This window comes from Porites lutea, chromosome 14 (genome assembly GCF_958299795.1).
Source record: "Porites lutea chromosome 14, jaPorLute2.1, whole genome shotgun sequence".
Taxonomy (NCBI): domain Eukaryota; kingdom Metazoa; phylum Cnidaria; class Anthozoa; order Scleractinia; family Poritidae; genus Porites; species Porites lutea.
The window spans coordinates 15,090,434-15,105,598 of NC_133214.1; the positions used below are offsets into that span (position 1 = coordinate 15,090,434).

The window sequence follows — 15,165 nt, forward strand, 5'->3', positions numbered from 1 at the left end:
CCTGGGGCAAAAAACATGTTGCAGATTATGAGTAAATAAAGGGCGCCATTTATCAATAAAAGGTATCCGAAAGGGGTACCTTCTCTGTCCAAAATGGTAAAATGATATAAAACAGTAAAGGGTTCGACAATGGGACAGAACCCACCAACCTACCCTCCCCCCCTCCCCCCTTTGGCGCTACAATCAGCTTGCTCAAAGGGTAAGATAATATCGGTTAAATTTATGAGCTGAGATCTGTGAAGAGTTTACACTTCTACATGTATCTGCATGCATTTTTGTAATGCAGTTCCTCAAAACAAGAGCTCTTGTTTTTTACCATGTACATGAAGCAGGTGTATTTTGCAAAATACCAAGTAACTGCCAAACCCCAAACAACTAGTGATCAGTGTTATGAAACTGAGTGAATCAAGTTCCAGGTTAGTTTGTCCAGTATACTAGAACCTTCAATGAAACCTGATTCACACTGTTTCCTAACCCTGATCACTAAACTTCAGAGTCATTTCGCATTAAGCAGCTCTTCAGTGTTCTGCAAAATACCCCTGTGATTGATATATATGTGCATTAAAAGTATCCATGAGCAAACGAATGGTTCGTAAACAGACAATGACAGATGCCTTGTGCATGTCCGCTAATTTCAGGTGGTAAAAACACACGTCACAGGTCACATCACAAGTGCAGGTTAGAGTACAGGTTACCACCGTGCAACACTTTGTGAAGCTGTACAAGGGCAGCAGTAGGAATGAAGGAAAACAAGCCAATACGTACGAAAATGTGGTTTAAAAAAAAAAAAACGAAAAAAAGGAAAAAATACCTTGGCCAAGATTCGAACAAGGACCACCTAAATGCAAAGTCATCTCCTAGTCTCCTATAGCATGGTACCAAATATTAATTAGGCAAGGCAAATTATTATATTTGCGAACAAAATTCTGCCAGTAAATGCTGTCTGAAGCTGGTGGAGCTGTATTTATCAAGGATTGAAAGATATACAAAGAAACTAAGCAGGGTTTAGATGGTAAAAGCCCTACTTAAACTCGTTTCATTGCATTTGAAGAATACATTATGGCCGACAGCCAATAAGTGTCTCGTAAACTGCTGCAAAGTCTCTTATTGTGGGCCTTGTAGACATTGCAGTTCCCTGCATTTGCATGAGGAGAATAGACCTTTTCACGGTTATTGACGCCATCTTGGCTAGGGGGCAAACATGGCTAAAATTACAGTGAATGTATGGGATTTTGGCCCACTTGGAAACGCTGTAACACCACTACAAAGAGGGCGGATTTCCAACATTTGCCATTACTTTAAATAGTTTTATTGATTATCATTCATTCAACAGAAAATAAGGCTATTACAGAAGGTACAATGTCCGTTAATTCGAATAATAAATCTTCTCATGTGGCTTCTAATGTTATCGTAATTTGCGTAATATTGATTAGAAGGGTTTGTATGAAATCTTAAAAAATTGTTTATAATCCTTATTACAATCCTGAATCTCTTCTTTATACTTCATGAAAATAATCTCAGTACAAATATCTTTAAAAATACATTTTTGCCATGGAAATCTGCCTCTTTGTAGTGGCCTTACAGCAGTTCCAAGTGGGCCAAAATTCCATACATTTACTATAATTTTAGCCGTGTTTGCCCACCACTCAAGATGGCGCCATAAACCGTGAAAAGGTCTGTTGGTCACGATTACCAGCTGTAAACATTTTAAACATTTTTTCACAGAGGAAGTAAACATATCAGCCTTTCATTATACCCAGTGAAAGTTATGTTGCTTGGAAACCTTAATGCAACTCAACATCACAATCAATGACATCACTGCAACTACCTTCCAAAGCAGACTCGTGTCTCTGCCTCACTATATGATCCACGCACATTTTATAATTTCACAACTGTTACAAAGGTCGGCAACATAATAAACTCCTTCCATGAGGAATGAAAATCCGATAATATTCATCAACAGAGCAATGACCTGCACTTGTGACCTGTGACCTTTGACGTATAGCTCTGTACCTGCCAAATTTCATGTTTCGCCTTAATTTGTACCAGATCTAATGGATTTACCTGATGATTTAATCCTTTAATTACCATCAGCAATATTACTTGCTTATGAGACCATCGTTTTCTGCAAAATAGCAGATATTAAACATAAGCTTACCTCACAAGACCCGTGCCAGATTTTTCACGACTTCTACCATGCCACGAGCGAGATTTTTTAGATCATGAATAAAGCCAAGTGTTGACGAGTAAGTAAAAGAACTGCTGAAGCTCAAATCCGAGTTTCAGAAGTCTAATTATGTTCCTTTAGATCCAATTTACTACACACGTGTTCTGCGTAATCCGTCGCTATATTAAGTCGCCATATTGGTTTCGTTTAGAACCCAGTCTCTCCATTGGCGCGTGCATCTCTCGCGCGGGCTTTGGCAGTACTCGTTTCGCGTTTCTCGAGTACTCGTGGCGCGCTCAATAGAAACTCGTCAGGAAAATAAACATTTTGATGCCTATTACTTGTTCATGAACTTTCGCGATTTATGAGTGAGATAAATAGTAAATATTACTTCTAACAGTAACGAGCACTTTAACTGAGTGATGAAACCAGCACATGAGGATTTTTCTTTTTTTTTTTGAGGAATGTGAGAGCTAAAACCCATATGAGTTTATGCAGGGGCTCCTGGTTTATGTGAACGCAAAATATGGTTCGCCCAAGCCCTCGAATCGAATCGCGAGTAATCCACCACCCTTGCGATTGCGAACCTTTAAGTAAAATAGGAAGGCTATCTCTCATTAATATAAAATATCAGCAGGTCCACAGCGACAAACCAATGAGTGGTGCTGGATCTCCCAGTTGTAGACCTGTCCCCAGTTGTTCAAACGTTGGAAAGCGCTATCCACCGGATAAATCACTATCCAGCGGAAAAGTATCACAGAAATCAATTACGCTACCCACTGGATGGTGATTTATCCGGTGGACAGCGCTATCTAACGTTGGAACAACGGGGGCCTTGATCAGAACAATAATAACTTGTAGAAAATCATGAAACGGCAAACTGATCCTTACGGCAAGGCGATGAAGAAGAAAACAAAAGAATAAAACAAAAAATATATATTTCAACAAATGGGCAAATTTGTTTTCCTTGCCGTAAGCATCAGTCTGCCGTTTCATGATTATCTTTCATTAACATTGAATAGGCCACATCCAAGTTCCAAAAACCTCACTTTCAAAATGAGGCTAGGTGCACAACCTTTCTTGTGAAAATGAATTTTATTTGCATAAGAATGAAAAATCATTTCCATATCAAAGGCTGAGCACCTACCCTCGTTTTGAAACAGAGGCGGGGGGAACTCGGAAATGGCCTATTGAACCTATTCCAGGAGATAGAGTCCGCGGTTCATTGGCCAGACGGTTATACCATGCTGATTGGTTTGTCGCAGTGGACTTGCTGATATTCCATATTTTGATGATCCCTAATAAGGACGCCCTTGGGTCGAGAGACAGGTGTCTGCCACATTCTCCACGCCAGTGCTTTCGGGTTTGCGCAGAAGCGGCTCTAGGGTCGAGATTGCTAACGCCCGGTTGATATGGCTTTACAAAACTAGTGGTGCCTAGGCATATTAAAAAGAAAAAGGCTCACTTTTGGTTGACGAGCGTTGCTCAAAAAGGTCGCTGCTTAAACTCCGTATTGACTGCGAATGTGAGGGCTGTAAATGGGACTCCCAATATACTACAACCTCGTCCCCAGGGCTTTTCCCTCAAACCCATTTTTTGAAGGAAAAGCCCTGGGGACGAGGTTGATTATAGTAATTATCGGAGTGAGATTGTTATTGTGTTTGATTTGTATAAAGGACACAGGGGCGTGATTTTTCAAAGAAAATTAAGGGAGATACAGTGACGTTCATCCCTAAAGGCTTGGCAATCAGGTGTAAAAAGAGTACAAAGCGAGATATTGAGCTAGGAGAATTCCCCCTGCCGTGGTTTCATGAGGACAAGATGTAAAAAAGCCCAGTTTCTCTAATAAACTTTTCTCTAATATATTTGCGCATCACGTTTTTCTTATCGTTACTTTCTGAAAAATATTGAAGGGTTCTTTTTAACAAAAGAAAAACGCTTATTACTTGAGAGACATCCAGCAACAACTAGTTTTTCGGTTTTTTTCTGTTATCCCCTGGCGTTGGGTGGGATGGTGGGGTGGGGGGATGGAGAGGAAGGGTGCACTCTCTTTTGAACCGAAAGCCTTTAAGGTGGGTCTGGGTTTGAAGGCCTCGGTGGCACACCTTGTCTCTACCCAGATTTCCGTTGAGTGCCCCAACCATAGCACTTTCGGTCTGGAGTATCGGGACGACATAAGTAACATCTGGGTAAAAAGCTCTTGGCACAGACCAAAGAAAAGACGCGTTTAATGACCAAACAGACAAATTGTGGACAGTTTTTTAGCTAAATCCCTGGGTTCTAAACTGAAATAAAATGCATGTTTAGCAGTGTCGTAGTCTGAACAAAAACAACACAGCCTCCAAGTGTACCGTAGCCTTAAGAATATCATATAATGTTCAGAGAAATGCTCGCGTTATGATTGGTTTACATTCCCATAAAGCACGTGACCTACATAACGGCCGTGCTTCATCGAGTTATGATGTACGCTAACTGGTTACTAGAGCACACGCAATTTCTTAAAATAATAAGAATAAGCGCAAACGAAATAAAGAGAAAACTCGTCCTCTCATTGAGGGAAAGAGGCATAAGAAAAAGATTTTTCGCGATTATATGCCTTCTCAACAATGCACTAAAAACGGTGTCCTTTAACCGTCTATTTTAAATGAAATAGAAGTGTAATGTTTTTTTCTTGTCCTAGTCTTCAAGGATATCTATGATGATTATGATAGTTTATCATTCTGCAGCCCAGGATACGCCAATGGGGTGAAACTCCTTACAGTACTGCTGCAATTCAATTAAAGCTGCTATGTACGAATGGGCCCATTCAGCGTGTTTTGGATTCCTGTAGGAAATCAAAATAAAAAGGAGAAAAAAATGACTCAGATGTTTTGGACTGCGTCGTAAAAAGACGTTTCTTTCTCGATGAAAATTTGGGCGCAAAGGAAGGCGGGAAGGAGAAAACGGGCTTCGCCTTTCTTCTTTTCCCTTCCAATGGTCCATTGCGCTTCGTCTTCAGTCACTCACGTTTCTCGTTTGCCTCTATGCGAAATACGAAGCGCATGCCAGGCAGTGTTTTAGAAGTTCTAAGTTAAGGCTGGTTTTCACTAGCGACGGAGTCGAAGTCGGAGTCGTAATCAGAAGCATAGAGGACCGTAGACCTTATGATCTAGTGAAAACAGCGTTCCGATTCCGAAGTGTGGGAACGTGCATTGTGGTTGGTTTATCCTTCCGCTTCTGCTTCCAACTCCAACAATCTGGTTTCCACTAGATCATAAGCGGAACGTGAGCGACGGAGTCTGATTCGTCTGACTCCGATTCCGTCGCGGTTATGACTCCGATTTTTTATTTTCACTAGGTCATAAGCGCTCTTACGACTCCGCTTACGACTCCGACTCCGACTCCGTCGGTAGTGAAAACCAGCCTTTAGTGTTCTTATAATAACTGATAAGCTCTAGTGTTGTGACATACTGTTTAAAATCTTTCAGGACTCGATTAGTGTAGAAAACAGCGCCATCTTTCCTGTCTCTTACAAAAATGTCAGGCTTGCCAGGCTAAAAAGAGACAAAAATAAGAGAGCATGACATGAGAGAAATCCCAGTGAGGAAAATCTATAAAGTTTCAGAGCATGCAAAGTAGGGTCCTTTCTCTCTTCGCAAGAAAAAGCGCGATTAAAATCGAGCAGCAAATCCGCGACAAAAGACGCGGATTGTTTGTTCCTGGATGTTTAAAGAGCACACAGACGGAAATTAACTTCTGGTGCGGGCCGTAGGCTAAGTAAAGAGATGCAAGCTCGAAAGACGGAGCTGCATAACACCGTCTTCTTTCTGAAGGGGGAGACGACGGGATTTGTCAGCGAAAGGCTTCTAACTGTCTATTTGTTTTCTTGCGTCAAGTGAACTGAAAATAACCCCCAGGGAGGACTTCCATATGAAAGGGGTGGGGATGCTCGTCGTCTCTTAAGGGTGTAAATTTCGGATTTTGGTCTCACTTAGGGTGTTCTGGGCAAAACGCCATTATTTAGCCGTAAAGGTCTCTTTTAGGGTTGCACGCGAAGAAATATAAAAAAACTATGTATTTTCAATACGTTTTATTTACTCGAACCATGCAATCAACGTTTAAAATTGTCTCTTTTAGGGGTAAAAAAAGGTTGGGCCACGCCCCGATTGATCTCTTAATTAATCTAAAATTTCCGCGAGCAGTCCCCGCCATTTTCATATGGGAGGCCCTTGGGAAATAACCTCATTAAATACAAAAATATGAAAATTAAAGAAATATAAACTTCATTCTAACCGCTCCAACCCATAAGAGGGCTTCGGTGCCTTCACTGACCGCACTCAAATGATTGAAGAACTGACTCTTACGGTTCCTGTCACGGAATGCCTTATTCAAAAAAAAAACTGATTAGTAAAAGACCAGAAGTTTCTTTCTCAGTTTGGTTAAGCGTCTGATCTGTTGCAACTAAAATCTTGCCTGGTAGCAAGCTTCAGAACTGAGAAAACGCGCAGAAAATTATTCAGTTGCCCCTTCCTTTCAACCCCTGTTGTCTAGGTTTCTAGGAGACTGGCCACCTACCCCTCCCCTAAGCCAACATTTCGCCCTAATTGAAAAGTAAGTGTTAACATTGAATTAAGAGATGGCAAAGGGGGGGGGGGGGAGGGGGAGGTTTAGCTATGCAATTTCCCAGAAACTTTAATTGATCCCGAGTAAAACTTCACGGAGCTAGGTTTGTAAATAAAGAGAACAAGTCCTTCTTTCCGATTCTCTCATTCATGGTTTTCTTGATGCAGAATTGGGACGATCTTAAGAAAAAGTCTAGCAAGTCTAGTCACTAAACTTGTTGTACTCATGAAGAATTTTCGAAACTTAGAATTTTTCTCACCTCTACTTCTTGTCTAAGCTGCACAGTGGGCTGTATCATTGCTGCAATCTTGTCCTGTGAATTATACATTTTAACGAAATATTGAAGTTATCGTCTAGAGTAGAAATTAGTTTCCCCACGGGTCTGTAGCTCTTATGAACTGCGGAAACCATTCTATTACTCTCGTCATTATCAGGCTAGTTTTTTGTTTTCACTTGCTCACTAAAGTCACTAACTCATTCCCAAGGCCTGATTGGCTATTTTTCACTGTTCAACGTACAGTGTCTTAAAATATCTGCACCCTCATAGCATTCTCATTTTTTCAGGAGCCCATAACCCGTAGCGACCAACTCCCAAACTAGGCCTAAGTCACGGCGTTTTCAGGGACCGGTTTATCTTAAGATACATTTTAGCATGTTTTAGAGCACGCCAGATGGGCTCCTGAGCACGCTTATTTTCCGCGAAAATGGAAGCTCCCGGCTCTGTCTATGAGCTCATCTTAAGTTAAAGATATCAAAAAGGAAAACAAGCGTTATTAACTAAAACAAACAAAACTGTTCTAGCTGACATGTGTGCCGGTCTTGGCGGGGCTTGAATAAGCTTGCCATATTGAAGAGAATTAATTGAAGAGTTGTAGGTTTTGATGACAAGGACCGCTCTTCTACAGTTTCGCTCGATTTTCGTTCGCGCGTTTGCAATTAGCTGTTCTCATTGATCACCAAAGCTTGGGCGGCTTTCTCTCTTTCTTTTTTCCTTTAAGGTTTGGAAATCAATAGTGCTAAAAGTTTAAAGCAAGTAACCGGAAATGGCTTTAAACACCAGTTAAGATATCGCGTGACAGGTCCTTAGATTAAAAGAGCCAATCGCAGTCGCTGAGAAAAATTAACAATTTAAAGATCCAAGCACTAACATGTGTGCTAATGCTTCTGTTTATTTCTCAAATATAAAAATTTATATCTTAACACAAAATATAAGAAAAACTTTTCTTACGTTAGGAGGCATTTTTGTGCTTGAAGCTTTGCCTAAAAATTCTCTTTGCGCTTGGAAGAGTTTCTTGACCAAGTCGACCTAAACGTGGAAAATGAAATCAACAATATTTTTAATTTAGCGTAAAGCATGATGTCACGCAATGTCTTCTTATTCAAAAGAGAATTCTTCATGTACCTGAGATTTTACATCGCCTCCCAACTCATCTGATAACTTAAAAAATGTTTTTAGCTTCCCTCCAAGGAACTAAAAAAGAGAAAGAAAAACAATCTGTGAAGTATGTAATTGGTATAAATCAATGAATGAAGCTGGCAAAGAAGCAGACTCGACATAGATCAAATAAACTTTGAACTGCGCCCACCTCATCGTAGAATTCGACAATTTTTCCAGACCCTTACAAGAAAAATAAATTTTTAGTCGACAATTTTTACACTCATGATAAGATTACAAATTCCAATTTGAAAATTACACGATATTCTGACGTGAAATACATTTACCTACGCCACCTGAAGACTGCTGTTCAATTTTATCTGCCGCGGCTTCTAGTCGCTCCACCAAAGACAGGATATCCGCGGAGCTTTGTGCATGTCCTCTTTTAGCGGGACTATCGATCCCAAGCTTTACTGCTACTGTTTCCAGTCGAGCCAAAACGACTTCAAGTCTGTTCAGAGTTGCTTGATTTGCTGGCATGTTAATCTACAGTTAAACAGGCGAGAGAGAAGACGTTTCAGTAGGAAAGTCACCACGACCAGCTACGACTGAATTTCAAGTTGGACATTGGCCAATGGGCGAGCCAGGCTTGTACGCGGCAAACCAGTGCAGTTCCAAGGCAAGATAGATATCTTTTACCATTTAAATTTTGAAAACAGAAATAAATAAATAACGAATAAGAAATAACTGTATTAAAATACCCTTAGTCGAAAGTGAGACTACAATATATGCAATGTCTTACGCACAAATTTAATTCAAAAGTTATAATGGCAAAAGTGATACCTAATATTCACTTACCTGAATCGAACACGTAGACACGAAAACTTTAACCCCGCACTTACGCTTAAAATCCATTCTAATTCTGTAAAATAATACTATTTATGAATAATTCAATAAATTTGACTTCTTTTTAGATATGTTTGGAACAAGGCCGCCACAGGGCGAAAAAGTATTGTCATGTGTCTTGTCTTAGTAGAGTTGGTCCAGGGTTTTCTTCCCGAGTCCTTGATGAAATTGTAAGGCAATATAACACGTCAGATTTTTTGACAAAATTAACTTTTTAAGTAAACAAAAGAAACAGTGGAATTTCCAAAAGTTCCAAACAAGCTGAGATAGAACAAAAAACAACGTAAATATAAAACATAATACCGCTAAGTTTGAGTCAACATCTGTCAAAAGATTTGAAGAGCTAGTTAGTTTGTAAAATATAATTTTATCTGTGTTGAAATGCATGACATAGAATTTTAATTCCTTCAAAACGTGCAGAAAAACATTTCGAGAGTGAAAAAAAAGCATTTTTAAAAATTAAAATATCTTTGCGAGAGTTGCGAGAGACTGGTAACAAGTTTTTGCGGAGAGCTGGAGCCCACAGCACTTGTCTTGCAATGGAACATGGGATACTAGTGACGTCATACGTCTCCTTCCTCTTTGTGTGCTAAAAGACGAGTCATCACAATGGTGAGTAGAATCTTGAAATGTAACTGACAAAAAGATCCTAAATTTTAACGCAAAATTTATCTCTTCACAGATATTTTAAGCCTCTTTCTCTTATTCCTTTACAGGTTCAATCAGCTTCTTCCACGAGCGTCGGAGCCGGCCGATCGGGCTCCAAGTCTGTAACCCCTCGATCATCTGGTGGCACACAAGTCAAGCAAAGGTAAGAAAAAGATTAGCACGAAATTCAGCGAGATTTACTTCTCAAAGAGAGACTGGATCGTCTTGTTCTATCGTCAAGCTTGTTCACGTTTTTCGTTACCGGATTTGTCGTAATTTTCTCGCGTGAGGTTTCGTCTGAACAATGACGTGTTTGAACCAAAGGTTTGTTGATATTTGAAAGCAACAAATTTTTGGACCCATCCAAAATTTGTTTCGAATTCATGCCCTGGTCAAGTCTCTGTTGCTATTGTGTATTATTTTGTTTTTCTCGTAAATAAGTCTGTTCTATTTCTGCCCCGAATTCTAAAACATCGTCAGCATTCGTTGCAGTTTTTCCATTATTGTGAGTGAAGTGTTTCTCTTATTCCTACTTAAGGTGATTCCCTAGTTTTGCACTGCGCATCTCTTACTGCGCATAACAAGATGGCCGCCGTAAAAAGAGCATGTGAAGTAATATTATTAAAATGAAGTTGACTGAAGAGAAACACTATTGGAATTTTTGCTTGCTGTTGTTTCCTTTTCGAGGTGAGACTCAATGTGCTGGGAATGTGCATAACGTAAGCAGCACGCGTGTTGCTGAGTTCGACCTCCTCTCAGAACCTCGATAGTGGATGTTTAACTTGTGCTTACTCACTTTGATTTTCATTTAAACACTTTCTTTATCACATTGTGTCCTAAATGTGATATCTCGATGTAAATTCCGTAAAAACGGATTTTTTAATACTTTCTTCCCCCTTTCACATACATTCTATTTTGAAACTCGCCCCAGTCCTCTCTCAAAAATCAGAGAAAATGCGTTTGGTGCGCACTTTCTGCAGCTCTACCGCAAAAACGAGTACGGTGACCCCCATTTTTTATTTCATGATTTTAATAAGGACATTGCTTCCTTTCGATGAGAAAAAAATTAGCACAAATCTATGTTCAGTTTTTTGGCAATTTTACTAAATTGTACGGATTGAGCCATCACGGGTCGAAAAGCGCGCGTCCAATTTAATTCTACTTTGGAGCGTAAAGTAAAAACAAGGGCATTAAAAGGCATTTTTCTGGTACGTAAGTGGATAAACAATACATTAAAGTCAAATTCTGTGTGATGTCACATGTATCATCGAAAAAATCTCTCCTTTTTGTCTAGTCTTGCGCTGCCCGCGGTTTTTGTAAAAGGGTCCTAAATAGCCGTATTTGTCAGCATTGTGACGTCAAAACGAGCACGGTGACCCCCACTTTTTATTACTTTTTTATCATCTTCTTGACTTGTTACATCAGTGTAACAAGTTTTAGCTAAAATCTATGTTAGGTTCTTTTACTATGGAATCACCTTAATTGTCTTATTTTTCACATGTTGTTCTTTTTCTACTGCACGTAAGTTAACCTTTTTTGTTGTATATGTTTTATTTGAGCAGGAGTTACTATTATTTATTTCCCAGCTGAGTTTTCAATAAAGAAGTAAAATAAATTTGTAAAAATAAGTAAATATTAAAGAAAGGATAAAACTGTAGCCAGGGGCTAATCCTTACCAAAAAATCACACTTGTAGTTAATTTAAGGTGATTAATAAGGGTAAATCATGCCAGTGATTAACAAAATCAAATGACCGCGTAGGGAGAGTCCGATTTGTTTAATCACAAGTACAATTACAGTTTGAATTGGACGACACAAAGTTCTATTACCAATTAATAACTTAATATTAATATGTATAATAACTGTAACAAAATTTAAACACAGGATATTCTGAGATTTTTGCAAGAAGTAAAATTAATGATTTGATTTAAGATCTGTGCATTAGAGTTATAAAACTCTTCTTTTTCTTGTATTTTGTCCAGTTTTGATATTTTGACCTTTCTTTTAGTTTAACTATTGTAACTGTAACTTTTTTTGTGTAAATAAAGGAATATTATTTTCTCAAAAAAATGGGAGTCATAAAGTGCTAGAAGGCTGCAACCGAAAGAACTTTCATTGATTGACTTTCCGGGAAAGAAAATTTGTCTTGGCCTGCAAAATGTTCAGGAATGTGACCACATGAGTTTGCCATTTTGGTTTGGCAAACAAAGCCACATGACATTAGTTGTTAACGTTTTGGCAACAAAATGAACTGTCACACAAATAATAAATTTGTGGTCTGAAGTCAAACTCTGCTATACAGACACTCGCTTAATGTGTACACATCAATGTTACGGTCAGTTTGTTTTGTCCCTGAGAATAAAAAGCCTTTATATTTTCTCTAAATTAAACACGCTTAATAGGGAAACTCCGTTAATGTGGACACTTCAGTGTCAATTTTTCAGTAGTGTGCCAAAGAGTTTCTCCTCTGTTCCATTAAACCCTTTTATGCAGAATGGCATGTCCTCCTTGTTGGAATGCTATCTGTTGTAATTGCTGTACGAAAAAAAAATTTCCAAACATTTATCTTTTAAGGAAGTAGAGCAAAGTAACATAACAGATGTTTCTTGGCGTTTTGAAAACAACAGTGTAGGCAAAAGGCGGTAGTGATGGATGAATAGTTACTCTTATTTCTCCTAAGCATCATGTTTATGTTTTATGCCAGTGTGAGACCAAGTGTATCAGTATTGTTGTTGTTCTATCATTGACAATTGGGTGGCAGTGTGTTTATTCTTGACTGTCTTTTCATTCTCTTGTACTCTGTCATTAGGTGAATGCATCATCTGTAAGGCCAAGAAGCTTTGAAAGCATTTACCAGATATGCTTCTTGCAATCACTTCTCAATTAAAACTCTATTAAAGACAAAGGAATCTAAAAAAACTTTGCTTTTTGGTGTATTGTTGTTTTAACAGAAAAGGTGGAAGCAGTGCGCCAGCAGCAAGATCTCGTACAGCAGCAAGTAGCAGTGGAATGTGGAGATTTTATACTGAAGACTCACCTGGACTTAAAGTGTGAGTTTAAAGTGGTTTTCTATTTTGAAAGCCTTTTTACTCTTACTACCGGTATATAAAATTTTAAAAATTGTAATCTTTCTTAGCCCTTTAAACCCTAAGATCAAAATTTGAATTCACATTTGTTGCCCCTACTCATTTCCTACCTCATTACTCTTATCTGATAAAATGTCAAGCAAATTCATCTTATGTGATCATGTCCGTAATTCTCATGACCACTCCGTTTTAAAAAGCATCGGTATTACAAGGAGAAATTTGATGCTGATCACTCTTAGGGCTTAAAGGGTTAAAAGTCACGTGGTTGGAGAAAAGATCCCTCAATAACCCCACCATCATCACCTGAATGGGTGGAAGGTCTCATTACAAATTCTATGGGGGAGGGGTCTGAACAAGTTGATTTAAAATCATTTTTACTGCAAATGTTAAGATTCAACACTTCATCGTCAGTAGCGGATCCAGATCCAGGGGAGTTCTCGCCCCCCTTATTTTTTGACCGAACTAGCACTGAGGTGCTCTTGTTGATGGTAAAATCTTGAAAACTTGAAAGGTACATTGTATTGCTCCCAAAAAAGCCAAGTGGGCTGCCTTGATCCTTTAAGCCCCAATATCAACATGCACATTCTTCTTCAGCACTGCTTTCATACATCTGCTGGAGAGAATTTGTTCAAACATAAAGACACTTCACTTTGGTGATCATTTCCTTCATTCTGATGACCTGTATGTTTGATCAGGCAGTGTTATTATTGGGAGAAATTGGATGCTGGTCACTTTTCACCAGGGGTTTTAAGGGTTAAATAAAAAATAGTACTTTTGGTTTACATTGAGTTTCTGTTTTTGCCATTCCATGGAGCGACATACATGTAATAGTAATGTTAATAATAATAATAATAATAATAATTCATATTTATATAGCACTAATGTTATTAAAATTTTGTTAATGTTTGGCTCTTTCTCTTTTTTTTGCTTTTCACAGGGGCCCTGTTCCAGTTCTGGTTATGAGTTTATTGTTCATTGCTTCAGTTTTCATGCTTCACATCTGGGGAAAATACACACGTGGATAAAATTATTAAAAATTTGTAATATAATTTCATTCATCATCTTCTCCTGGACATAGTTACATCATGGTGTCCAAAGTCTACCTTGAAACTGTAACACTGCTTTTTCAACAAAAATATAGCATTATGTGCTGCTTCTAAGAACCTTAATAAAATTAATGTAAAATTTATGTAGTTATTGTTTATTAGTTTGCTCACTTGGTGCTGTTAACCGGGTGAAGGGGTTTTATCCACGTGACTTTATTGTTTTGTGTGTGATGGAGGGTGCCAATAGGATTTGCACCATTGCATCACAGATTGCTAATGCTGAAGCCTGAGAAAACAGCCAACATTTTGCAACTCCACCACCACTGGTTTCCCTGCGAAATGACATCTGGGACGTCTGCAGAAATTCCATACTGATAACGCATCACTAGCCAGATCTGGGTACTGCTTCTGATGGGTAATTTGGCAAGGGAACTTTGCTTCAATGAATCATAAGCACTAGTAACCCAGATCTGGGTAGTGACACATCTTTGGTATGGAATTCCTGCAGTCATTTCTCAGACCCCATTTTGCAGTGAAACCAGTAGTGGCATCACAAAATGTCTCAGGGTTGTTCTGTAGGTGAGCATGTTATGTCAGTGCACACTTATCTGGGCAAAGTTGTTCAACTCAGTGATACAGAGAGTCATGTAGCACACGACACAACTTGAGTCTTGCAAGAGGGTGGTAACTTACTTTTGAACGCTACTGTAGTTCTTATCCTGGGTTAACTGCAAAACAAATGGGTTGTCATGGCAACTATAACTGGATATGAGCTAGGCTCCTCCATTTCCCCCTTGCTGTCACCTTTACAATTTTTAGCCCGCTTCTGCCAAACAGAGAGCCTGTTCAAAGGCCACAATCTTGGACAGAATAAAATGGAACAGCAACACCCATCCCCCTAGATCAAGCCGGATAAAGCCGCGTAAAAGCCAAAATGTGCCATTTTCCCATCCTTGATTTTTGGGGGAGAAGGGGTATAAATTTTCCATCCATTTTGTACAAGATGGTACGTCAAATTCGAATTTTTGATTTCTGAGGAGAGGGGAAAACTAGAGAAAAGAACAAAAATCAATCAAACTCAACCCTCAACCCATATGGCTAAAAAAGTTATTATCGGTTTGCTCTGTTTTTCTAAAACAGGCAACTGTTTTGGGTTAATATTGTAGAGACTTCTTAAAACATAGTCAAAGAAAGTTGGTATTGCTTTGCCGATGGTTCAATACGTGTCAACCAACATTTTCAAATTAAAAATGTGCCAAAGGGGGTGTCATAGGCTCCTGAAGCTGTTAATTATGCACCATTTGCATAATTAACACCTACAAAATGGTCTAAATCT

The 15,165-nt window shown here is 38.9% G+C and overlaps 2 protein-coding genes across 2 annotated transcripts; one reads left to right on the forward strand and one right to left on the reverse strand.

Moving 5' to 3' along the window:
* Window positions 1–4,377: 4,377 nt before the first annotated feature.
* On the reverse strand, window positions 4,378–9,429 carry LOC140924195 (adenylyl cyclase-associated protein 1-like). The gene is made up of 10 exons (XM_073374232.1): window positions 9,354–9,429; window positions 9,003–9,066; window positions 8,492–8,690; window positions 8,356–8,387; window positions 8,172–8,240; window positions 7,998–8,075; window positions 7,029–7,082; window positions 6,440–6,529; window positions 5,618–5,700; window positions 4,378–4,991 (listed from the first exon to the last, which is right to left on the reverse strand). Exons 2-10 carry the CDS (start codon window positions 9,057–9,059, stop codon window positions 4,883–4,885), a joined length of 771 nt encoding a protein of 256 aa, XP_073230333.1. The 5' UTR covers window positions 9,060–9,066; window positions 9,354–9,429; the 3' UTR covers window positions 4,378–4,882.
* A 142-nt stretch (window positions 9,430–9,571) lies between these two features.
* Window positions 9,572–13,972, forward strand: LOC140924482 (protein transport protein Sec61 subunit beta-like). Its single transcript, XM_073374505.1, has 4 exons — window positions 9,572–9,662; window positions 9,767–9,861; window positions 12,649–12,747; window positions 13,721–13,972. The coding sequence occupies exons 1-4, from the start codon at window positions 9,660–9,662 to the stop codon at window positions 13,806–13,808; spliced, it is 285 nt and encodes a 94-aa protein (XP_073230606.1). The 5' UTR covers window positions 9,572–9,659; the 3' UTR covers window positions 13,809–13,972.
* The last annotated feature ends 1,193 nt before the right edge of the window (window positions 13,973–15,165 follow it).